Source organism: Globicephala melas, chromosome 13 (genome assembly GCF_963455315.2).
Source record: "Globicephala melas chromosome 13, mGloMel1.2, whole genome shotgun sequence".
Lineage (NCBI taxonomy): Eukaryota > Metazoa > Chordata > Mammalia > Artiodactyla > Delphinidae > Globicephala > Globicephala melas.
The window spans coordinates 74,701,092-74,726,253 of record NC_083326.1 but is presented as its reverse complement, the minus strand read 5'-3'; the positions used below and the strand labels follow the sequence as shown (position 1 = coordinate 74,726,253).

The window sequence follows — 25,162 nt, the reverse complement described above, 5'->3', positions numbered from 1 at the left end:
GGATTAAAAAGCTGGTGTGCTTTTCTGGTCAGGTGATTTCTACCACACCACATTGCCTCTTACACTATGTTTGGTTTCAGTGGGGAAAAAAAGAAAATTAGTCAAGTTAGGTGTACTGATATTTATGAAAACTTTCCTCATGTGTATTCATCTCAGCCTGTTAAGCATGTCCCACGCCGAGGGAAGGAGATCTACCATTTCAGAGGTGGAAATTAGGCTTCTTCTCAGCTGCCTATGACTGACTGGCGGTGGCTGCCAGGGGTAGACTGCTGTGTTGAGAAGAATGCAGATGCTGCTAGTGGGTTCTGTGGGAAAAATGCCATATTGATTAGTGATCCACCATGAGCACAGGGAAAGAGCACAGCAAGTAGGGTTTCCTGCCATTCCGAAAGGCCTGTGTGGCCCTAGCTGGCACCCCTCTCCACTTAGTGGCAGCTGACTGAATCGTAGGTAAAATGATGGGCTTTTAGGGCAGTGGTTTGCAAAGTCACGATAGAGGTGGGAAGCCCAAGCCATCAACCAGGAAATATTTTCAAATATACCTCTGGTCCCCGGGGTGTAGCAGAATCTGCAGGAAGGGGCGATGGTGGCAGGGAGAGCATGGGTAGTTTGAAAAATATATCTCCCCAGGTGATTCTAATATGCCAACTTCTGCCCCCAACAGTGAGAACCACCCTTCTGGGAGTGAGAAAAGGAAATTGCCTCAAACTTGGCATGGAAGAGAAATTTCCGTTGGATGGAATTGTCAGCTCCTTCTGAGAAGCAACCGATCTTCCTGATGAGTTGCTTAAGCTCTTTTGATGTAAGCTGAAAATCTCACTTGTAGTGAGTTTAAAAATCCTTCTGGAAAGTTAGTTACTCACTAGCTCACTTTCAGGACTGTTGAGAATCTCAAGTAAGGGGTCATTTCTGAAAAGGCTCATCGCAGGATGGAAAGTGCTTCAATATAAAAGAGGTGTTTGGTGATCTGCCTTCTTATCATCAGTGCGTTAAGAGCATTGCACAGGGGATCCAACGATCTAGCTCCTTTCCTGGCACTGCAGCCATGAGATGTTGGATGTGCCCATTCCCTTCTCTGGGCTTTGGGTTATTCATCTGTCAGATAAGTGAGCTGACTGAACCAGGCTCTGGCTCAACTCTGTGGTCTCTTTCAGCCTTGAAATTATCTCATTCCATGACCACTAGGGAGTTTTCCCCAAGGTTAGGTTAGTCGGGAAAAGATGAGGATGCTGCCTTCTTATTGGGTGGACACCAGCAAAAAGCATTCTTCCAGGAGGGCGTGAGGTCAGTCAAGTTGGCTGGAGCCCACCTTTCCAAGATGATATCCATCAGAAAGCAAACTTCACGGGGGCAGGGACCGCATCTGCCTTGTTTACTGCTGTATCCCCAGTGGCTGGAACATGGTAGATGCTCATTAACTACTGACTATCCAGGTACGTCATGTGTGTTGGTGGGGAGAAAAAGCTTCCAGAAACCAGAGAGGAAAAACCCAGGCCATCAGTTTTCCTGGATAGTCCTACTTTATTTTTGGCTACATCATCACAAAGAAAGGCGATGGGTGGTTCTGCATGCACCAGAGGGCGTGTGTGTGTATGTGTGTAGTGTGTGTGTGTGTGTGTGTGTGTGTGTGTATGTGTGTAGTGTGTGTGTGTGTATGTGTGTAGTGTGTGTGTGTGTGTGTGTGTGTGTGTGTGTGTTCTAGCAGGAAGGTGCTTACACTTACCAGGGAGGGGGCGCGCCTGGACAGAGGCACTGTGAGCTAGCCGCATGCTGAGTCCAGCACCAATGCCAGCGTTAGGCCTGGGAGACACAGCCAGCATGCTTTCTCCTAAGGGCAAACCATGAACAGGAGGCGGGCTGAGAGTGGGCACTCCAAGGGGGCCACTGGAGAGAGAGGGTCAGGAGGGAAGATGGCAGCCAGGAAGCTGCTGGCCATCGTGGAGAAGGCGAAATACCTGGGGTCTAGAAAATGGTTATTCAAGGCAAGAAATCAATGACTTCCAATGACTTGTCAAGGGAGCTAGGGGTGGAGGGCCCAGAAATGGAAGGTTAAAAGATGTGTGTTTGGAGAAAGTGAGAGTTTTAGTGTCCCTCTGGCTACTTCTATAGATAATGGTGGGGTACTGGGGGGGGGCAATTTTCATGAAGGAAGACTGACTGGAAATTGGGAAAAATCAAACCTTTCTCACAGGGCACTGAAGATGACCTAACCGTGAACCTTATAATGTTTGTCCTCGTTGCCTTTTCCTCCTTTGAAAAAAAAATTTTTTTTCTTAATTTTTAGGAAGAAAGACTGAACAATTCATGATGGAACAAAAGCCTTTGGTGTCAGGATCTGTCACTCTCTAAAGTTTTATGTCCATGATGGTGTTTTGTTCTCCTGACACAATGAAGAGGGTGCAAGAGATAGAGAGACAGAGAGACCAGAGGCGATTCTGAGTGAGAGACAGGATGCAAGAGAGTCTGAGAGAGAGAGAGAGAGAGAGAGAGAGAGAGAGAGGGGTGGGGGTGGGGGTGGGGGTCATTTGTTCATTTAGCTAAGAGCAAAGGAAGGAGAAAGGCTAGGGGCTTTGGAGAGGCCTCCTGGAACCCAGACCTCTGGTTTAAGCACGTTCTGCGCCCACTTGGGGAGGCCAGGGGCTGAGAAAGCCCCTCTACGGGGTGTCTACACAGCTTGCAGGATGCTGCCATGCACCCAGGGCAGCGCCAGCAGCAGCCCAAGGCCCGAGGACACCCGGCTCTGCCAAGGGGAGAAGTGGGTGGTTGTAGAAGCTTAGACCTACATGGAAGTTCAGGGATTTGCCAGTTTCTCAGCATTTGCTGGTCAGGCTGATGAGAGGCGGCGAGGAGGCGAGGCTGTGTTAAGATACACTTTTCTGCTTTTGCTATTTTACCCCCTCAGAGAGGGAGAAAGGAGAAGGGGCAAGAGGTGGGAGTAGAGAGAAGAGGTGAGAGGGTGAGGAAGGGAGCGGTGAACGTGCCCTTGGGCTAAGGGAAGGGGAAAGAGGAGAGGGGGGGAGGTGGGTGGTAGAGAATGGGAGCTCGTTTCTGCTAGGAAGCAAATAGGGGACATCCTGAAAGGGGGGGGGGGGCTACCCAGTTCCTTTGGGTATTCTGCATGGTCACTTCTTGATGCACCTGGAGCCGGGAGGGTGTGTTCCTAGTCACCGGGGAGTTTAAACATGGGGGTCTGTTTTGTGGCAATTGGGGTGTATGATGTGAAGAGGTGGAGGGACCTGAGATGCTCTATTTCTGCCCAAATGCTTATCCTCACAGCCTTGTCTGGCTCTGCTGACAACTGAGGGTATAGGTGGATGTCGACATAGGAAACAAGTTGTGCGTGTGTGTGTGTGTGTGTGTGTGTGTGTGTGTGTGTGTTATGTGCGTGTGTCCAAGGCCAGGAGGGTCTAAAAACAGTCCTAAATGATGAAGAGCCTCTGTAATTTACCCAGGCTGAGAGGTTGTTAAATTAACAACCTCCTTGTGAAAAATCTCCCCATCCCCATCCCTATGGCTCCATCCTGGAGGGATCAGAGAGGGGCTGCATTCAGAGCCCGCATCGCAGTGTTGAGGAGAGGGGAGGTTTTTGGTGGCAATGTCCAAGGTGCGGGGGAGACTTCAAAGGCAGGCTCCAGGAGTGATGGGGTTGGGGGAAGCGTAGAGAAGAGAGACCAGAGTGCAACGGGCAGCTGGGACAGGCTGTGGGGTGACGGGGCATGGGCTGGGGCATGGAGGTGGGGACCTGGGCGCCATCCTAATCGCTTGACACGTGGTTCTCATTCTGTAGCTGGTGCCAGCGTTCTATCTTCTTGTCCTTGTTTTTCAGACACTCGTACCAGTGTTTTAAGCGCTCTCCCTTGGCTGAGATCCCCAGCTGGCAGCCTCCTGGAGGACAAGATGGGAAGATAGGGGCAGGCAGTCAGAGTGGAAGGATGCACGGGAATCTCATTCTGGACCCAAGTGTCTAGTTGGGGAAAAACTGCCACCAAGCAGTGACCCACCCCCGCTCCAGCCACTTGGGATCCATTCTCTCTGGAGGTTGTGGTTATGATGTTATTATTACTACTGGCTTTCTCTGCCTACAGACTACCTATCAAGAACCTGCAATGGCTCCCTACTGTGGCATCAAGTCACAACTTCATTGTCTATTTTTAAAGACCTTCTTTAAGTCATCAACCCACTCACTGAAATTCTCTCGCACTACTTCTGGTACTCATCATCTATTTCCAGAGTCAGTTTCATCACCCTGCTCAATCCTGCCTGCACATCTTTGCTCTTGCTGTATCCGTTGTCTGGAATTCCCTCCCTACTCCACCTGTAATGACTCCTACTCCACCTCATTATTTGGAGGGGGACTGGGAACAGGAGAACCTTCATTCTGGACTTGCAAATAGATTAAGGAGACTTCATTTGCACCCTATTTTCTCTTTTCCTTTTTCTTTTTTTTTTTTTTGCGGTATGCGGGCCTCTCACTGTCGTGGCCTCTCCCTTTGCGGAGCACAGGCTCCGGATGCACAGGCTCAGCGGCCATGGCTCACGGGCCCAGCCGCTCCGCGGCATGTGGGATCTTCCCGGACCGGGGCATAAACCCGTGTCCCCTGCATTGGCAGGCGGACTCTCAACCACTGCGCCACCAGGGAAGCCCTACACCCTATTTTCTGCAGAGGCCACACGCTCCACTCTTCTGTAATTTAATTATTCTGCTGGAGGTGATTTGTTCAGCAAATAACCAATCGTGATCCAATCTTCCCAGCTTTGTAAGCCAAATTGGACCCAAGTGAGGACCATGGGTCCCGACTTAGCGTTTGGACAATGTAATTACCAAAGTAAAGCAGTGCCCTCAACCCTGTGCATCCCTGGGTAAGGCTCCCCCCTCCTGGGAGGATAGAGGATAGGGTTTTCCCCGGGAGCTGGGAGCACTCACCGATGTAATCATTGGACTTGCCAATGTCATAGTCCCAGACTGAGATGTCCAGTGACTTCTTCGCCAGGTCACTATGTTTGATGTCGTAGAAAAATTCCTAGATGCAGCAGAGGAAGACATGTGAGTGACAGGGTCCTCTGAGCCTTCGGCATCGGAAGCTAAGAGGCTGAGTCTTAGGGGTTCATGGACCAAGAGGAGGACCTTGTACTGGGTATCTGGAATCAAAGGGGCCTTTACCCCAGGCCTGAAGAACCCCTCTCAACTAACACTCCGTATAATAAAGCCCCCCAGACCCTATAATTCTCTTTTCAATGACACTGCTTGAAGTTGAGAAGACTGGTGGGGTGTTTCTAAGAGGGCTGGTCCTGGTCAAGTTTCCTTAAAGGCAGATAGCCATGAACTCAGTCCTTCCATTCTGATAGCTTCTGAAGTGGTTTTCCTCACTCTCCATTGTTCAGAGATTAAAGGTAGTTGAGGGTTAGGTGCCTATGTTTTCAGATAATCTGATTTTGTCAATAACTCTTCTGCCTAATCACAAAATTCATTCCTGTTCATCTTTAAAACGAACAAGGAAGCAAAAAAAAAAAAAAAACCCCACAAAAACCCATAACCAAAAACTTGTTATCTATCTACCCAAGAATGACCACTGTCAACATTCCCCATGTGTGACCATACTGGTGTCTGTTTTGAAAAATTAATATGAATTTTATACCATATGAAATATATGAATATTGTATTATAGAAATATAATATGAATATACTGTACTGTGGCTTCCTTTTTCCATTTTATAACATATGGTAAAAACCAACTTTGTATGTTAGCAGGTTTTTTTTCCTACATCACCACTTTATTTTTATTTTTAATTGTTTTTCTGCATCACCACTTTTATGGCTTTGTCTAAGAGCTGTGTGGCTGGACCTAACCTAGTGCTCAACATTTGAGTATTTAGATGCCTGACAAGTCAACAGTGTGAATACAGAGGAATAAGCACATTCAATGGGTATCTAATAGTGGCTTTAGCAGGACTGGATGCACTGAGGATGGAGGGAGAGGGAGAGGGAGAGGGCAGTGGCAACTGGGTGGGTGGTAAAGGGGACAACTGCCCCTATTTATTTGCTCAAATATCAGTATTATATACTATTAGAGTTGGTAAAGACATTGGTAAAAGACATTAATTCATTCTCTCTCCAAATATAGTGTCTTCCCTATGACATTCCAAATCTATAGGCTTTTGTTTTAGGCTTGATTTCCTCCAATGATGAGGAACTCATTCCTTCTTTAGATAATTCAAGCTGATCTATGTAAGAAAAAATTTTTTTTTTTTTTGTGCTTTACAACTTTCTAGCAGGGAATTTGTTCCTCCCTCACATATAGGAACTATCCCAGAGCATGGCAAAAAATGGGGCAGCCTTACCTCATTAAATTCAGGATTCAACGTTTTCTTCTTAATTTGAGTCTTATGTTTGGCTTTCTTTCCCATATCTGGTTTCAGCCAGCTGAGAGGAGACATGAGAGGCTATTATGGATGAAGTTTAATGAATAAGAACAGCCTCTTAATGACCCCAAAGGTCCTCCCAGTGTCAGGAGAATAATGAACAGATCAGAAAGTGAATCAACATTAATAATGACCAACGTGCATCAGAGCATCTACTTGGTGCCAGGCATTACCTAAGCACCTTATGCATATTTAATCCTCAACAAACCCTAGATGGTACAACCACCCATTTACATATAAGGAAACTGAGCGTTCAGAGTGAAGTTGAGACATGTGCCTCTGGTCACACAGCTGGGGACTCAACCCAGCTGTTGCCTCTGGAGTCTGTGCTCTTAGCTAGGACTTTCTCCCAATGGATCATTGAGAACCTGGAAGACGGTGCCTGGGGCTTCACTACTGATTATCTCTTAAGCTGCCCCCAGGTCCTGGGGAGATGATGAGGATATGGACAAAAGGGAGAAGATGCAAATCTGATTACGATCAGTCTCCTGTTCAAAACTATTCCTGGCTCTCCTTTGACCTAAAAGTGAAGTTCAAAATCCTTAATGTGGCCTTAAGGCTCTACGTGGTTGGGTCCCTGCTCCTGTCCAGCCTGATCTTGTGCCACGTGCTTCACCCCACACCCCATTCACTCTCCTTTCCATCCCAGGGCCTTTGCACATACTATTTCTTCTGCCTAGAAGGCTCTTCCCCCAGTGTAGACACAATGCATGACACGTAGTAGGTGCTCAATCAACATTTTCTGGGCGAATAAATAAAATGGGCTAAAAACTCTTTAAGAGTTAGGACAATTGGATTCTGATGCAAGCTGTCACTAGCTGTGCAACTCTCAACATGAGTGTAATTTCGGCATGCCTCAGCGTCCCAATCTGTAAAGAAGGCAAACTTTTCTTTCTCACTCACAGAACTGCTTTTGAGGATAATCTGAAAGAAGAGATACAAAAGGGGATTTGAAAGGTACCAGATGCTGAACAAAAATAAAGGGCAATTCTGACTTTAAAAAACTTTGTTGGATCTTAAGTTGGTTAATGATCTCCTGTTTTCTTTTTTACAATGCCCACCAGGGCAGCTGATTCACTGGTGACCACTGCAACTCTACTTCTTCTGGAGGGTTGGGTAGATGGGAGAAGGGGTGGTGGGGAGAGTTATTTAAGAAAAACAATTTGCATGTGTCTGGGATTCAGTGGAGTACAGGACAGGAGCCCAGGAGCTAATGTTCTCTATTGGACCATGTGGGAAAATTAGAAAATTACACAAAATTACTCCTAGAAATCAAACGCGTTCCAGACATGTGTGTTCTTTTGTTAACTAAAATCCTCTTTCAAAGAAAATCTGGAGCAAAGTCCACTGTGGCCTGATTTGTAGCCATGACCTTAAGGGAAGCATTGATTTCTATTGTCAGAGGCAGTGCGGATGGGGGAAGGAGTGTCTCCCAGGTTGGAGAGATCATTAATAAACACTCTTTGCCATGAGTAAGATAGTGATAGTAATTATTTATACAATAATGGCAGGTATTTGTTGAGCACCGACTCCATGAAAATGTATCTCTCAGGTCTCCAACTGCAGGGGGAGACTGACAAGCTGCTGGGCTCTGAATTCACCACTATGTTTTCATGTGGCCATGCTCCCCACAGGCTACTCTCAGCAAGTACCTGAGCCAGCAGCGACAGTAGGCAGCCCCATTTCTGGGAGATGCGGGGCTCCTCTAATGGGCGACTGCGCTCAAGGATTCCGCACCACAATGGTTGAAACTTAACAGAACTGCACTGCAGTCTAAGACTCTTCCTGCCCAACCATCCCCCCACTACCCCCCACTACCCCCCAGGAAGCAGACGTGCACCAGGCCTGTTGTCTCTATGGTCCTCCTCCAGCTCTCTCTCAATTTTCCTTCCCAGGCACTTTCCCCAGCAAATCTCTTAGCATCTCATCTAGTCTTGGTGTCTGCTTCTTGGAGGACAGGACCAAATGACCAATACTACTCTTCCCATTTCATAGATGAAGACATAGAGGCCCAGAGATGTTAAGGCATGAGCCCAAGGTCACACAGCTGGAGAATATTGAAGACTATTGGATCTGGGATTCAAACCCGGGCAGTCTGGATCCAGACCTCAGGCTCTCAACAACAACCACATAAACACACATTTTACTGCCACAAGCAAGGCAGAATTCTATTCAGAGTAGCTAAATGTTTCTGTACCAGGCGTAATTTTATTCCTTTTATATGGTATCTCATTTGAGCCTTATGGCCACTCTTGGAAATAAGTGGACTTGTTTTTTCCACTTTACCAATGAAGAATCTGAGGCTCAGAGACATCACATAACTTGCTTACAGTTACATAGCTGGTAGCTGGCAGAGATGGGAGGTGCATCCCATGTCTGATTCAATGGCGGCTTGGAGAATGTGCCTGAAGGACCTCCAACTACAGGGAACATAAATGACCAAGGCCCCAGCTGCCACGCTTGGAAATCCATGCCATGTTTGTGCCAAGCCACACTCCCAGCTGACTACCGAACATGGCAGGGATACCTATGGCAGGCCTACTCCTAGGAGACATGGGCCTCATGTGATGGCCAATTTTGGCTTGAGGACTTCCTGATGGCTTTGCTGAACTTGCATCTGGGATGCTTCCACCCATCCCTCCCTCCCTTGTCCCCTCACTTAGGGTCAGACTCGAATGGCCGTCTAACTGCTGTCCCATTTCCCCTGACTCTCCCCCTACTTTCCCTCACACAGGCATTTCTCCTCTGTTTAATCCCCTCTTGGCATCTTCTCAGAGGACCCAGAACACAAAGTCTCTCTTATTCCCCATGACTGAGATAACTGGAATAACCCCAAAGCCTAAGGTCTTTTCTTTGAGCATTTCCAGACTGAATCCAGAAAAAGTCAGGTTGCTTCTTTGGTGGTGGGGCTCTGGACTCTGGAGGGATGTGTTGCTGATTCCCAGGTGCTACAAATGGGATTACTGTAACCTTGCTGACCACTCCTCTCCCACAGGAGGAGAGCCACAAAACTTCTCACATGGGTGGGTGACACACCAGGCTGACTGAGACTCCAGACTCACACTCACCGGTTCTGGGCATCCGTCTCACTGTGTGACCTTGGGCAGGTTCTTTGCCCTCTCTGGGCCTCAATGTACAATGATCTTGGGGAAGCTCTCTGGTTCTCTCTTTGCAAGGATCTAGGACCCCCCTCTGGGGCCCATTTACAGTCCCCAGACATTGACTCACAGCTTGACGAATGGATCTGAGTAGCCATTGGCGTCCATGGCCGCCAGGTGCACGCAGCGTATGATGCCCACAATGAGGCCTCCCTGCTGTGTGCTGTACATGAGGGACACCAGGATCTTGCCGCGTTCCTCTGTGTCACCAATACGCTCCACCTGCTGCAGTAGGAGAAGAGGGTGTGTGGGCCTAGGAGGGAAGGGGTCTGGGCAACGTGGATGGCGATCATTAAAGAGAGAGTCTGTGGAAAGTAGGAGGAGGTGGGCCAGTGCTAGTGCAATCAGCACTACAGACAGAAGACACCCCAGACTCCAGGGAGGAGCAAATGATGAAAGCCACGGGGCCCAGTCCTAGGCACATGGGGGCCAATGGCTTTACTCTTAGACACGGACTGACCCTGACTCTGATCATAGGCTGAGCTTGACCCTGATTCCAACGTGACTCAGCTCAGACTCCCCCCATCCACCCAGTTTTCTCAAAAGTGCAGTTCTTGGGGCCGAGGGCATGGTTGTGAAGCCAAACTCCAGCCTCTGCCAGACACACAGCTCAGAGAACCTACCCTACATCCCCATGGAGGGAGCGTGGCATTGCTCGAGTGCAGCAGAACTGCCAGCAGAGCTTCTGCCAAGGTCAAGGGTGTTTCTCGGTTATGAGAGGATGGGGCTTCCCCCACCTTGGGGGCTCCAGGTGTGAAAAGCATGCTCCTGGTCTCATGTTCTAATGCCTTGGGCAAGGGCACCTCTCATGGTGAACCAACAGGCAGGTGGTTTGGGGTAAAAGAGTGGGAAAGGGGCCAGGGAGGGAGAGAAAAGGGAGATGCCAGACCCCGACTGTGGCTTCAACACCCACTCAGCGCTCACCTCCTCCTCATAAAGGGCCATGCCTCGGGCTGACCCGGTGGTTCCAGCACGCTTCATCTTGAGGAAGGAGACAGAAAGGAAAAATAACATTGTCAATGGGGCTCATCTCCCTACACAAGAAAAACCAGAAACACCTTCTCCCCTCCACTGGCATCCAGAGCCATGAGGATGGGTTCTCCAAGCTTCTGTGGCCCTCCAGCTTTCCCCCATTCAGCTAAAATGTATATAACATTAACCATTTGAGAGACCATGTTAATGCACAACAGCCTATTGACGTAGGTTGTATTACTATCCCCATTTTACAGATGATGACACTGAGGGTCACAGTGGTTAAACCACTTGCCACAACCAATAAGTGGCAAAGTAGCCCATACACAAAACAGATAAGATTTTGTCTGCTCTGGATGAAGTGGCACAGGGGCCACCAGGTGCTTCTTCCCCCATGGCTCCTAAGGCCTTTTGCAGGATTCTAAGGCTCTGGGGAACACAATGTGAAAAGCACTGGTTAAATCCAACCTCTCCACTTTAGAAATGAGGAAAACTGAAGTCCAGAGGAGAGGGGTCAGAGCTTATGAGGTCCCTGTCCTTAGTGGGGCGTAAGAGGGGAGTTGGTGGTGGGAGGTTTAAGAGCAAAGGAGATGATCAGCAGGGTTGTGGGGCCAGTGCGGGCCTGTCCTGCCACCTCTGTGCCTCTGAGGCTGGCTGCGTCCATCACAGTGAGATGGCAGACCCAGGAGCTGACCAACTGGACTCACTGAGTGACGGAAGGATGACAAAGCCTGAAGAGCCAACTGTTACCAGGCAAAGACCCAGAGGAAAGGCTTCATCCCTAGGCACATCTAATGATTTATTGGGAGCCTGGCATTCGGTGTAAATTCTTCCTTGCAATTCTCCCTGTTGTGTCTTCCTTTGTCTGTGCTATAAAATATGGTGCAGCACACAGATAGTCCATCCTCAGGCTGGCCATCTGGTGGGAGGATGCTGCAGGAGTCCCCCTCCCACCCCCCACGGCTTCCCAATGGGGCGCTGGCCCACTGCCCAGGGGGAGCAGGCACGCAGGTCATTGCAAGAAAGCTGGGCTCTGGCTGGTGCCTGAGAACACGGTCCCTGACTTGCGGTATGACCTTGGCAACTCGCTCCTCTTTTTGGGCCCCAGGTGGCTCAGATGTAAAAAAGGGTAGGTTGGATTATGTCTAAAAATACAGATTGCTAGGTCTCACCCTATCTTGCTAAGTCAGAATATCCAGGGAGATCCCCCACAGAATCTATTTTGTAAACTCTGGTTTTAAAATCTCTAGTTGATTCTGAGGTGTAGCCCAATTGGACAACCTCGATTTGGTTCTTGTTCTTTCTCAAAAGGTGAGTATCACATCTAACAATAACAGTTTTAATGCTTTACATGTACTTTTACATTAATCCTTAAAAGACCCTATGAGGTTGGTACTATATTATCCCATTTTACAGACAAGAAAACTGAGGCACAGATAGGTTAAGTCATTTGACTCAAGTTATACTATAAGTGGCAGAAACTGGGACTCAATCCCAGTCTGGCTCCAGAGCCCATGCTCTTACGTGCTATGGTATCCTGCCTCCTGTGTATCTCTATGATTCTTTATGACTTCTTGACTGACAGGTGGCTAAGGCAGTATTATTTACTATAATAACAACAGTTAATTTATGAGTGCTTATTAGGTACTAGGTTCTGCCTCCTATGAGGCAGGTGCTGTTGTAACACCCATTTTAGAGACAAGAAAAACTGAGGCCCAGAATAGTTCAGACCCTTGGTGAAGGCCAGGGAGCAGGGAAACGGCAGAGCTGGCTTTGAACCCAGGCAGGCCACTCTGCCACACCACTCTGACCTTCAGAAGTGATGCTAACACAGGGTTGGTAGAAGGCATAGCCAGGATGCAACCCCCATGTTCTGACCTGAAATCTTCACCCTCCCTCCAACAGCTGCCAAAGCCCCTCTCCTGTCTGGCACCCTACAGATCTATCACATCCTTTACAGCCCCAAAAGAAGGCAGCACCCACCTCTCCAACTCTTCTTCCCCATTGAACCCTTGGGGCAAAGGCACTCACCGGGATCACCCGCTCCAGACAGATATTGAAGTTCTTCCTCTGGTTGGGCTTCAATTTTTTGAGCGAGAATCTGGTCTCACCAATAAACTCGTTATGGCCAAATTTGTCCTCATCACAGACAGAGATCCTGCGATTGACATAAAGGATGGAGAAAGAAAGAAGAGCATATATTGAGCTCCTACTATGTACCAAGAGCTCTGATTGATGCTGGCAAGGAACGTGTAATGTGCACAGGAATAATACAACTTCATATTTATTGAGCACTAGGCCAGGTACTTCTAATTTCTTCTTGATCACAGTATAACTTAACAAGCAATAACATACACAAATCTTAAATTTCTAGCTTGTTGGATTTTTGAATTTGCATACACCCATGTAACTACCACTCAGATAGATCAAGATATAGAACACTCCAGCTCCCAGAAGACCCTCATGATCCCTCCTAGTCACTACCTCCCTCAGAGATAATCACTATCTTGTTCTCTTGGCAAGATTCAGTGTCTTGTTTTTGACTTACATTTAAATAAAATCAGATGTATACCCTTTTACATTTGGTTTCTTTTGTTCAACATTATGTCTGTGAGATTCATCCATGTCTATAGTTATTTGTCCCTTTTTTGGTTGTATAGTATTCTATTGTGTAAATACGTTGTAATAATTTTGCTAATTATGGGCATTTGGTTTTGAGCCATTTCTAGCTGTTATGAATAAAGCTGCAATGGAACATTCATGTTCATGTCTTTTCTATATGCATAGATACATATTTCTGTTAGGTATCTTCCTAGGAGCAGAATTGCTGAGCCATGGACTACACACAAGTTTAACCTCAGTAGAAACTTCTAAACAGTTTTCCAAAGTGATTCCACCAGTTACACTCCCACCAGCAGTTTATGCAGGCTCTGGTTGCTCTTCATTCTAACTTCGATTTTGTCGGTCTTTAATTTTAGCCATTCTGAGTGGGCCATAGTATCTCCTTGTAGTATTAATTTATTAGTATTCCATAAGATGTTCTGGAAAAAACCCAAATGAACTTTTTGGCCAACCCAATACATTTCCCTGATGATTAATGAAGTTCAGCCCCCTTTACATCTACTTTATGGTCATTTCAGCATCATCTGTTGCAAACTTAGGCTAGGAACTTAGCTGACTCTTCTCATTTAATTCTTTCTCCCCCCAGACCTCTGAGTTTCCCACTTTGGAGAGGAGACTGGGGCCCAGATATGTTGAATAATTTTTCCCCAGTAAGGGGCAGAACCAGAATTTGAAGCTCCTGATTTCCAGAACACTATATTGTCTTTTGCTATCTACTTTGCACAGCATTGAGTAGACCAGAGGCACAAAAAGGGGCAGGTCATGAGAAAGGTCCCTCAGGAGGCCAAAAGGACCAATCGAGGCATGATAATTCATCCTGACATATACTAAGAGGAAGAAAGGACTTTTCCCCCCATGGGGGACAGACAGGAACTAACAGCACCTTGCTTCTTGGCCATTAACATTTGTTGAACAAGGTTCAAAGTTCTGAAGGGTCAGAACACCCTCCTGCTGAGCCCCACACTGTACACAACTGGAGAAAGAAATTGTCTCCATTCAGCCAGTGGGGGTGTAAACACCACCATCCTTTCTGCAGGACAGTATGTCTCCAAAGACTCACGAATAATCACCATTTTTGACCTAGTAACGCCACTTCTAGGAATTTACCTTGAAGACATAAGTGAAAAAATACGTAACTACAAAGATCTTTACCACAGTTTTGTTTATAGTTGTGAAAAAGCAGAAATAACATAAGTATTCTATAATGGGGGGACTTCTCAAGAAAATTATGAAGTAACCCTAAAAATGTAACAGTATGCATTGAAAATAATGTTGTAATTGCTCATCAGGGAAATGCAAAACCACAATGCGACACCATTACACAACCGCCAGAGTGGCCAAAATGGAAAAGTGTTGATGAGGATGTGAAGCAACTGGAACTCCCAGACATTGCCGGTAGCAGTGTAAATTGGTGCAATCACTATGGAAAACTGGCAGTTTCTAATAAAGCTAAACATATACATACACCATGGCTCAGCCATTACACTCCCAGATGTATATACAACAGAAATGTATGCAAGAAATAGCTACTAGAATGTTCCCAGCAGCACTATTTGTAATAGCCCCAAACAGAAAACCAACCAAATGCCAATTAACGGTAGAATGAATAAATAATATCGTGTTATATTCACACAATGGAATACTAAATAGCAATGAGAAAGAACAACCTACAAGTACCCACAACTCGGATGAGTATCACAAATATACTATTAACTGAAAGAAGACAGACATAAAGGAATTATGTGGTATGATTTCATTTGTATAAAGTACAGAACTAGATGAAATTAATTTTTCCTGTTAGCAGTTAGGGTAGTGAATCCCCTGGGGGAAAAGGTCCTCACTGGAAGGGGGCACAAGGGGAGGGCTTCTGTAGCCTGGGAATGTTCTGTTCTCTTAACCCAGTGTGTTCACTTGGTGAAAATTCATCAATCTGTACACTTTTTCTGTGTGCACTTTTCTAAATGCATGTTATTACATTGCAATAAAAATGTTTATGTTTCCTTAAAATAATATTGTAGCTGATAGGAATGTACTTGGAACAGCCCAGTTTGTATGCCTTGCCAAATTAAAAAGACCCACACTCCATATTCTGTAATCCAGCAAATATCCCTTCTTAGTTTCTGTCCTAAGGAAATACTCATATGAACACAAGGAAGCATGAAGAATGCTCATCGCAAATTTGTTTGTAATAGAAAAAAGGTAGAAGCTATCTAAATGTCTGTCCACAGGGAACTGGATAAAGTGGTAAACAGTTACATAAAATTTTAAGACATGCCAACAATACCATATATTGTTTATAGATACATAATTAAGTAGCTGAAGCATAGGACACACTTGGAAATGATACCCATAGAATTCAGGATAGTGTTTCGCCCTGGGGAGGAAAGAAGAGAAAGGGGTGGGGGATGAAGTATACAAAAGGAGCTTCAATTTGCATCTGTAGTGCTTTATTCCTTACAAAAAAGAGCTGAAGCAAATACAACAAATATTAAGATTTTTGAAAGACTGAGTATTGGGTTCACGGGTATTTGTTTTTATTATATCCTATATTTTTCTGTATATTCATAACACTTAATAATAAAACACTAAAAAAATCTGTGATAGACCCATGCTATGGAGTACTCTGAAGCAGTTAAAAATTAGGTAGATCTAAATGTCTTCTCATGGCCACAGCCCCAAGATATATTGTTAAGGAAAAAGACACGTTCCAGATATATTCAACATGATATTTCTTATATTGTAAACGACAGTGTGTGCGTGTGTATATACACACACACATATATAGGGTATGCATGTATATAATGAATATACACACGCTCACAGAAGGAGAAAGGCAACCCAGGCTGAGGGAGGGGCTAGCATTTGAAAGCAGCTTTGTTTTCTCAATAATTCTTTACAAGAACAATGTACTCATTTATTACTTATATAATTTAAAATGCATTTTAATACACTGTAGAAGAATATGAAGTGGCGTCAGTATATTGTTAAGTGAAACTGGCTGATTACTTAATAGGATGGTCCATCTTTATAAACACTTTTAAAAACACTCAACTTTATTAAAAAAAAAAACTTGCGCACACACACACACACACACACACACAAACACATACACACAAATATAGACACACGCTAAACCCAAATGTCCAGACACCAAGATGTTAACAGTTTCACTTATCTGTATTTTCAAAAGTGTCTATCAGGAATATATATTGCTTTTTAGAAGAAAAAAAGAAACAAAAAACTACTCTGAGATGTTTTAAAGCGCTGCCCCCAGGAACCACGCATGCCTCAGTCTGCCCAGCCTCAGGCCCCTCTCTGCCCACCCTCCCGGCAAGCACCTGAGGGTCTTCCTCTGCATGTCTTCATCCGTGATGCCATGATAGACCAGAGTCTCATTCCAGATGGGATTTCGGGTGTTCCGCAGGGTTTTTGTACGAAGCTTGTTGGACTAGAACCCAGACAGACATCTGTCTCAGTGGGGAGTCAGCCCTGCAGCTCCATCCCTTGGGCTCATTTGCGATGGGTGGGTGACTTAGGAGTCCACTTCCCTCAGGAGTGTCCAGGGGCTCTGTTGCTCCCAAATGCATGTTCTCAGGGAGTGGGGTCATCTTCTAGGGTGCATCACCAACACTGGATACTGGGCCAGCCCTCCCTCCAGGCACTGGGCCCCCTCTTTGAACTCTTTATAAAGATTAGAAAGCAAAGATATTTTTCTTTGAGAAAAAGTATTGTTTCTAGGCCAGGGAAGCAGAAATGAGAGTCTCCCATTCCTAGGCAGTGAAGAAATAATTTCTGGGGATATTGGGATGGTCCCCTCTGTTTCCCCAGATAGCATCCTCCATGCCTGAAATTCCTTAGAGAGGACAAAATTTTTCATTTTACTCTAAGAGAGAAGGTTAGAAACGCACCTGGTAGCCTGGTGTGAAATCTAATTCATACTAACATGTAAGTGACTGATTGGATTCTTTGGCAAAGCAGGTTTGGATTTAGGAGTGGGCAAAGAAGTGGGTCAAGGAGAAGCAAACGTCGCTGGGGAGTCAGAAGGAGTCGTGGCCAACAAGTTTGGCCATGGCCAGGTGGGACTGTCTTTCCTTGATCCAAACAAAAAAAGAGATAAAGTATATGTGCCCGTGCGTGTGCGTGTGTGTGTGTCCTTTTTTGTCTTATGGGGCATTTGATACTTGCAGAGATTTTTTTTTTTTTTTTTTTTTTGCGGTATGCGGGCCTCTTACCACTGTGGCCTCTCCCGCCACGGAGCACAGGCTCCGGATGCGCAGGCCCAGCGGCCATGGCTCATGGGCCCAGCCGCTCCGTGGCATATGGGATCTTCCCAGACTGGGGCACGAACCCGTGTCCCCTGCATTGGCAGGCGGACTCCCAACCACTGCGCCACCAGGGAAGCCCTTGCAGAGATTTTTGAAAGGCATTTTTCTAAGATCATGTAACCAAGTATATAGGCAGCCTTGTTTTTAGGACATCCATGTCAAATTAACACAACAAAGCAAAAAATAAAGCCCAAGAAGGCACACGTCCATTTCTAGCCATGTGCTCTGAGTGGGTCAATCCAAAGAAAGGAGAATTAATCTCACTTTCCCTCCCAGAAAGGTGGAAGGGATGGGGGTAAATTTTCTCTTAATAATAGAACCTTTTCTCAAGTTATCTGGAAAGAGTTAGTCATTTCTGTTGAGAGATGTTTGGCTGGGGCAAAAAATGGGTGGGGGAGGTGGACCATGGTCAGCACTGGGGAGCCCTGAAGGTGTTTGAGCAGGTCAAGGGCATAATCGGGGTATCTGCTTCTCTCCTGGATCCCAGGTTTCTGAGTTAGAGAAATGAGCAGAGCCCCTGCCTCTTGAAGGAGAATGGCTCTGGCCCATCCCTTACCCCTTGTAAGAACTTTGCCAATCAGGGAAGAGGGGGTTTGGGGAGGGCTATTTTAGGCTCTAAGCTGGGAACCTTGGGTGCTTTCCAGAGCCCATGTGCCCCCCTTGCCAAGAGGCCCAGGCCATATGGTACCTTGCTGGCTCCCGGCAGGAGGTGCAGCTTAACGTAGGGATCGGCCAAGCCATTGGAATCCATGGGCTTCAGTCCCTGTAAGAGAAGAAGGCAGTGGCGTGAGGGCCTGGGGAGGGCTGGGCGCTCAGCTATCACAGGCAATGGGCACAGCTATCACCCCATCCTGTGTGCTTCCTCTTGCAAAGAAAGAGAAGGGAAATGCAGTATCTTGAAATGAGCACTGGAATCCGGCAGACGGGGTTTAAAGCCTGGCCAAGTCACTTACTGGATGTGTGACCTTAGGCAAGTTTCTTAACCTCTCTGAGTCTCATTTTCCTCACCTGTCAAATGGGATGCTTCATGGGCTGGTGAGATTTAAACGTGATCCCACCGCTAAAGTGCTTGGCACAGTACCTGGCACACAGGAAGTGCTCCAACAAGGCTGGATTGTTATTGCTGGGATGGGAGGACATGTCCCAGAATGGGTGGGAGAGGAGGAAAGGCCAGCGAAAGGAGGCCTGAGTTCTGGCCCTGGCCCTTGCACTCACTTCTGAGACCGCAGTTTCTCCATCCGTATGATGGGGATCACAATCTCTGCCTGGCCCCCCTCACAGAGCTGGCTAAAATGGCTAAAATGAGCCACTGTGGGGGAGAGCAGTTTGTCCGGGGTAGGAGTTAAGCTGGGCTTGTTAACATGAGCAGTTCCAAAATTCCTGGGGCTCAGATACGCTCTGCCCATCCCCCTAGGCCCTGGCTGAGGCAGGTGTCTTATCTCTGGGCTCCCACTCTCTTCTCTCACAGCACTAATCCCCAATCCCATGTATCGTGCCCTGTGATCTCCGGGGACTTCAGTTTCCTCAGCTGTTCAGTGGGGCTGATCACAGACCCTGCTTCATGGGATTCTTGGAGGGTAAAATGAGATCTCACCTGTGAAGGCTGAACTCTGGCCCTGGCACAAGTTCAGTATGAACAACGTTTGCTACTACTAGGTGGGGAGAGGAGGCCACAAAGTGGGGTGCAAGGGGGAAATCTGGCCGGGTAGCCTAGAAGGTAAGAGCATAGGCTTTTGAGCTGGACAACACTGGTTCAAATCCCAGCTCCACCACTTCCTGGCTGTGTGATTTGGGCAAGTCCCTTAATCTCTCTGTGCCTCAATTTCCCCATCTATAAAATGAGAACGATGATGAAACCTTCCTCATAGGTTTGTTGTGAAGATTAAATGGGAAGAAATAACTTGTAGAAAGCCCCAGAGGGTATACTATACTCAGGAGATGCTATAGTGCTGGGTTCTTGTCCATTTCTCCATGAGGGCACAGTCTATTCTCGCTCATTTTAACATTCCCCAACATTTAGGGTAGTTCCTGGTACAGAGTAGGTACTTAATAAACATGTCTGGAATGTCTGTCTGGATTGGGAGGTTACAAATTGGCAGACGCTGTGTTTTTCAAATTTGAACTTGAACATCTTTGTTTGGGTCCTGCTCACATCAGTTTAGTTTACCAAAGTTACTACCATTCCCTAATGTCTCACATGTTTTTCTCATCTCTTTACCAGCCCAGCCCCTGAGCCGTTGAGTTTTCTGTACCCCTGTCGCAAGGAGGCTGTAATGGTGTGGCTTTCCCCCATTTCTGGAGCTGGAGATGGTTACATCTGGATTCAAATCCAGCTCTATCCCTTACCAGCTGAGTGGCCTCAGGCTTTAACTTTCTAAGCCTCAGTTTTCCCATCTGTACAATGGGGCTAATAATAATCTCTTCCTCAGAGGTTCCTATGAAGATGAAATAAGATAACGTAGGGCCTTACCTCACTGTGCTATTGGAGGGCACGTGTAAATGCATCTAAGTGCCTGCTGAAGAAGTGACCTGGGTACGTTGATCTAGAAGTTGTGTTAAGCATTTCATACATTATTGATCATCCAAACTGGGACATTTTGTGAGTGGAAAGGAGAGTTCTTAATTATTTCATCAAGGCAACAGGCATAGCTGGGGACCATCTGTGCAAACTGGGACACCCCGCCACCTTCCACGTAACACTCACCAACATCCTCATGGGAGAGACTCTATTATTATCCCTGAGGCACAGAGAGGTTAACTTCCCCCAAATCCCACAGCTAGGAGGGGCGGAGCTGGTATTTGAACCCAGGAAGTCTGGTTCCTGAACCTTGCTTGTTATTTTCTATAGACCAGACTTGGGGCAGGGGGAGATCCTGGTCAACTACTTCCTGGGATTAGCATTGGCATCATCCAGCTTTCTTTGCGGGCTGCAGTAAAGTTGGCTCACTGCCCCTGGAGCCTGTAGCATGGAGATGCTCTTCCAATCTGGTTTGCCTCGCCCCCGCTCCCCACCCCAGAAGCCCAGATTACTGTCCTTGTATCTGCAACAATAAGTCCTGACTCAGTCTGTAGCTCCAGCTTGACAGCCCCGTCTATAGAAGGAGCTGTTCAGTGGCATGTCAGCTGTCAAGTTAGGCTTTCACTGCTCCCAGGTGACACCTCTGAGATCCCCTCCAGAGGGTGTGGATGGGGCTGGGCAGATCTTGGCTCTGCCCTTGAAGCTTGGTTTCCTCCACTCCCAGGAGGCAGCTGCAGTTAAGTGAAACCCCTCTGGGACCTTCCCCGGAGGAAGTCCTCCCTGCAAAGGAATTGGCCGTGGCTAATTCCTGCTCTTTCCTCATCACTGTCACTGTCACAGATAGACAAGGCAATGACAGGAAACAGACATGGTCACCCATGCCCTCCCCAAGTCCCCTAGAAATGCCAGAACATCCTAAGTGGTCCCCAGCTTGGCCCCCTTACCCACCTTGGCCTTTATGATGGTGCAGTGCAGGGAGCTGTTGTCCTGGTCGTAGAGAAGGCTGAACTCCAGGGCACCCAGGGTGGCTGAAGAAGACAGAGGCAGGTACCAAGAGGACATTAATTCATTCAACAAACATTTCCTGAGCACTTACCGTGTGCCCAGTCTGGGCTAGCCATTGAGCCTACAGAGGAGAGGAAGACTCAGTCCCTCTGGACTCCCCATCCTGGTAGACTCTCCTCTTCTTTGGAACCCTCAGCACACCTGTGATCAGTTAATCATTTGTGCAATTGCCTACTTAATGACTTCCATCTGCTAGGTTGAGAGTCCCATGAGGGCAAGGCTGTGACTGCCCTGTTCACTGCTATGTCCCCGCTGGGCACAGTGCAGGGCACACAGTTTGTGCTCACTTACTTGCTGAAGGAATAAATGAGTCTCAGCATTTGCTGTTGCCTCTGTCTGGAATGCTCTCTCTCTAGATCCTCACATGGCTAGTGCCTTTTCATTATCCACATCACAGCTTAAATGTCACCTCCTCAGAGAAACCCTCCCTGATTGCTCCATCTAAAGCAGCCACCCTCATGGTCATTCGCCCTATTTTATTTCCTTCACGGTGCTCTGTCTTTATTTGAAATGAACTCATTGGTATGTTTCTCTCCACTAGAATATTAGTCCCATTAGATCAGCCATCTTGTCTGTTATTATTTTTTTTCTTTTTTTGCCATGGTAACCCTAGCACTTAGAATAGTTTGGGGGCACCTCGTAGGTGCTCAATAAATACTTGTCAAATATAGAGATGAGTGAGGGAGGGAGTTGAATACAGAGACAGGCTTGTTATAAATCACTAGGGACAGCTCCTAACAGGGACATACACCGGCTGGGAGGGATCTTCTAGGCTTGGCAGGTCAGCAAAGAGACACTTAAGGCAGATGGAAGGAGCAGTGGCCACTGCTCCAGGCAGAAGGACCAGGATGTGGAAAGCCAGGAAGGTGGGATAGACATGGTGCATTTCCAGGGCAGAAACAGCCCCCAGCCAGCGAGGTGGGGGTAGGCTCCGCAGACTCCTTTCCCCTGAGCCTGCAGACTCATGACCCCTGTGAGAGACAGGACAGCTGATATTCCCTCCAGGTCTGGCCTCTGGCCTGCTGCAGCAATGAGACTGTCAGTCCCTCCACTCACTGGCCATATGAACTTGGACAAGTCCCTGAACCTCTCCGAGCCTCTGTCTCCTTATTTGTGAAATTGGAATAGGAAAAGCAACTACTCCCAGGCTCACTGGGATAACTAAATTGAGCATGTGCACGTAACACAGTTAGAAAAGTGCCCGGCACAAAATAAGGGCTCAACAAGTGTTGACTATTATTACCTCAGATGTGCATGTCATATAATAATAATTCCTCACGTGTGTTTCGCACTATATAATAATGATTTCTGGTTTATGAAGCCCTTTCTCAGCAGGTACCTCAGTTTACGACCCCTCAGCCCTGCATGGGAGGTGGTATTTGCTTTCCCTTTTACAACGAGGGGAGGTGACACGATGGGCCAAAGCCATCCCGCCGATTACAGCCCTTGGTCCATTTCTTCTGAGTGGGTCCAGTCTCCCCATCTGACCAGGAGCTCTTAGAACGTTCCCCCAACCCCACAGCATGCATCAGGTCCAGACACAACCCATCTATGCTTCCCTGCAGCTCACAAAGGCCACCCCAGCTCTCCCCTGCTGCTCCCAGCCACACCCAGGAGAAGCGCCACTGGTGTGTGTGTGTGGCACAGAGCAGGCACTTTATAAATCATTGAATGGATGGATGCAAGAGGAAGTGTCAGAAATTTTAAAGTCATGGTTAAAAAATGACTTTTTAGAAGACACACACCAAAGAGTCTGGGAAACAATTAAAATAGATTTCTATCTATATATACACCTAGGAGTGGAATTGCTGAGTCATATGATAGTTCTATGGAACCACCAAATAGAACTTTGTGAATATAGTTGAATTGCACTCTTAAAAAATTATGTAAATGGTTAACGTTGATGTTATGTGTCTTTTACAACAGTGAAAAAATAGATGCGCTTATACTTTAGAAAGCTGATGTCATTTTGTGAATTTAGTAACACGAATTTGTATTTTTATAACTTGGTAAATATGTTTATTAGGTTTGGCATATTGGGGGGCTGGGGATGTACAGAGCTGTCCCCAGAGCCATTCCTATTTCCCTGGGGGCGACCGCTGAAGTGACTTTTCCAGCCACCCCTCCGTTACGCGTCACCTACTTGCTTCATCTGAATCATAGCTGTTGGCTTCCTCCTCCTCCTCCTCCTCCGCTGGGCGTGGGGGCTGGTGGGCTGGGACCACGGCCGGCTGGGGAGCAGCAGCAGACGCTTGGGAATAGGGTGGGTGGCCCGCTCGGTCCTCCCTGGCTCCAAGTGCCGAATAGCCCCCAACTCCCCCCACTCTCTCCTCTCGCGGTGGGGCGGTGGCCCCTGTACAGGCGGGGTCACTCAGAGCCACCTCTGCAGGGGAGATGGGGGGAGAGGGTGGGAAAGAGGCAGCTGAGTCCCTGTGTCATAACGACAGCAGTGACAAATGCTGCAGCATTACCACGAATGATGGGCACCTACTGTGTACCAGGTGCTTGGCGAGCTTTGTGCCAGAATCACCCACTGCCCTGCAATGGGGGACTGCCACTTCCAGTGGACAGGGGGGCCACATCATGCCGTTCACCGGTTCTCAGAATGTTGCCTTTGTCAAAGCCACCCAAGGAAGGCTTGCAAAAATGCAGGTTCCCAGGCTCCATCTAGAATCTGCAGGCCCTGTGGTGGGGCCTTGGAATCTATGTTTTATAACAAGTTCCATGAGCAAAACAGACCTCACTGAGAGCCCTCACTGGTATGGGCTCTGAAGCCAGACAGCCTGGATTTGAATCTCAGCTGGAGCAAGATTACTTATCTCTGGGCCTCAGTTTTCTCACCTGTAAGATGGGAATTTTAAGACCTGAAGGTGCTCAAATAGTATTAGCTATCATTTAAAAAATTTTCTAGTATGTGCACAGCACTTAGCACAGTAGCTGGTGCATTAGAAAGCAATGAATCTGTTGTAGTGATTGGTGCTGCTGCATATATATCATGTGTAATAATCACTGTCACTCGGTGTGGTCTTCATACATTGCAGTCCACGTGCTAAGGTGTTCCATGTATTGGTTTTACTTAATCCTCCCAGCAACTCTGTGAGGTAGGTCCTTGGATTATTCTCCTTTTAGAGATAAGGAAACTGAGGCTCTGGGAAGTTAAGTGACTTGCCCAGGGTCACAGAGATGGGAAGTAAAGAAGCAGTGATTTGAATGCAGGCAGCTTATACTCTTAATCACTGTATGTATTGTCATTTTCTATCTATCTAATCTTAGTACAGACTCTCTAGAGTTTTAGAATTAGGGAATTCCCTTAGAGCTCATCAGATAGGTCTCAGGATGCAGAATGGGCCAATGTCTGGCAGTCCCTGCTCTCTCTCTCTCTCTCAGTCAGTGGAAGAGGTGGTCACCTGCGCAGGCACAGAAAGAGGCGAACACTTGCCTGGTCTCTGATCTGAAAAACGTCCTGCTGGCCCGGGACTGGGTCTGCTGCCTCCTGGGGGTCCTGAGTGGGGCAAAGAGAGAAAGAAGTTTGGAATAGAGAAGGCGGCATCATTTGGGTATTTGCCCTGAGGACCCCTCGTTTCACAGGTGTGGACACAGGCCCAGGGGCAGCAGGTGATGTGCAGAGGTACCCAGGGTTGCAGGAACAGTCCCATTGGGGGATTCTGGTGTTGGAAAGCCCTGGCTTCAAGCCCAAATCCTTCCATTCTGGGCCTCAGCTTCCTCCTCTGTGAAGTGGGGATGAGCAGGTATTACCTGCTCTTCATGTTTTGTTGGCTGTTATGAGGTCGACAAACAAATGGAGCAAGAATCGCTTGCGAGGTAACGGGCAAGTCCAGGCTTTGAGTCCACCATTATTACGGGGTCATTACTGGTCCAGAGGATTCTATATAACTACATTTCCGAAGCTTGGGATGTGGGGGAGAGCCACAGGGATGGGGCATGAAATAACATCCAATGACAGAGTGAGAAAGTCATTCTGGGTTCCCATTGCCTTTCCATACTGATCCCGTCATGGGAAAAGTCTCATCTAGGTGCTACTTTAACACTTCTCTAACCTTTGTAAATGTCCCTTTTGAGCA

General features: G+C 47.2%; 1 protein-coding gene across 10 annotated transcripts in view; it reads right to left on the bottom strand.

The window, feature by feature from the left end:
• Window positions 1-2,242: 2,242 nt before the first annotated feature.
• The window catches only part of RPH3A (rabphilin 3A), a 98,395-nt gene continuing 75,475 nt past the window's right edge, over window positions 2,243-25,162 (bottom strand). For all 10 annotated transcript variants that reach the window (XM_060311090.1, XM_060311095.1, XM_060311094.1 and 7 more), the window contains 11 exons: window positions 24,520-24,582; window positions 23,224-23,463; window positions 20,964-21,043; window positions 18,186-18,260; window positions 16,511-16,620; window positions 12,582-12,708; window positions 10,503-10,559; window positions 9,649-9,803; window positions 6,340-6,421; window positions 4,925-5,021; window positions 2,243-3,885 (listed from right to left, as the gene is read on the bottom strand). In XM_060311090.1, coding sequence (XP_060167073.1) covers window positions 3,755-3,885; window positions 4,925-5,021; window positions 6,340-6,421; window positions 9,649-9,803; window positions 10,503-10,559; window positions 12,582-12,708; window positions 16,511-16,620; window positions 18,186-18,260; window positions 20,964-21,043; window positions 23,224-23,463; window positions 24,520-24,582 — 1,217 coding nt within the window. In that variant the 3' untranslated portion in view covers window positions 2,243-3,754. The remainder of the gene's footprint in view (window positions 3,886-4,924; window positions 5,022-6,339; window positions 6,422-9,648; window positions 9,804-10,502; window positions 10,560-12,581; window positions 12,709-16,510; window positions 16,621-18,185; window positions 18,261-20,963; window positions 21,044-23,223; window positions 23,464-24,519; window positions 24,583-25,162) is intronic.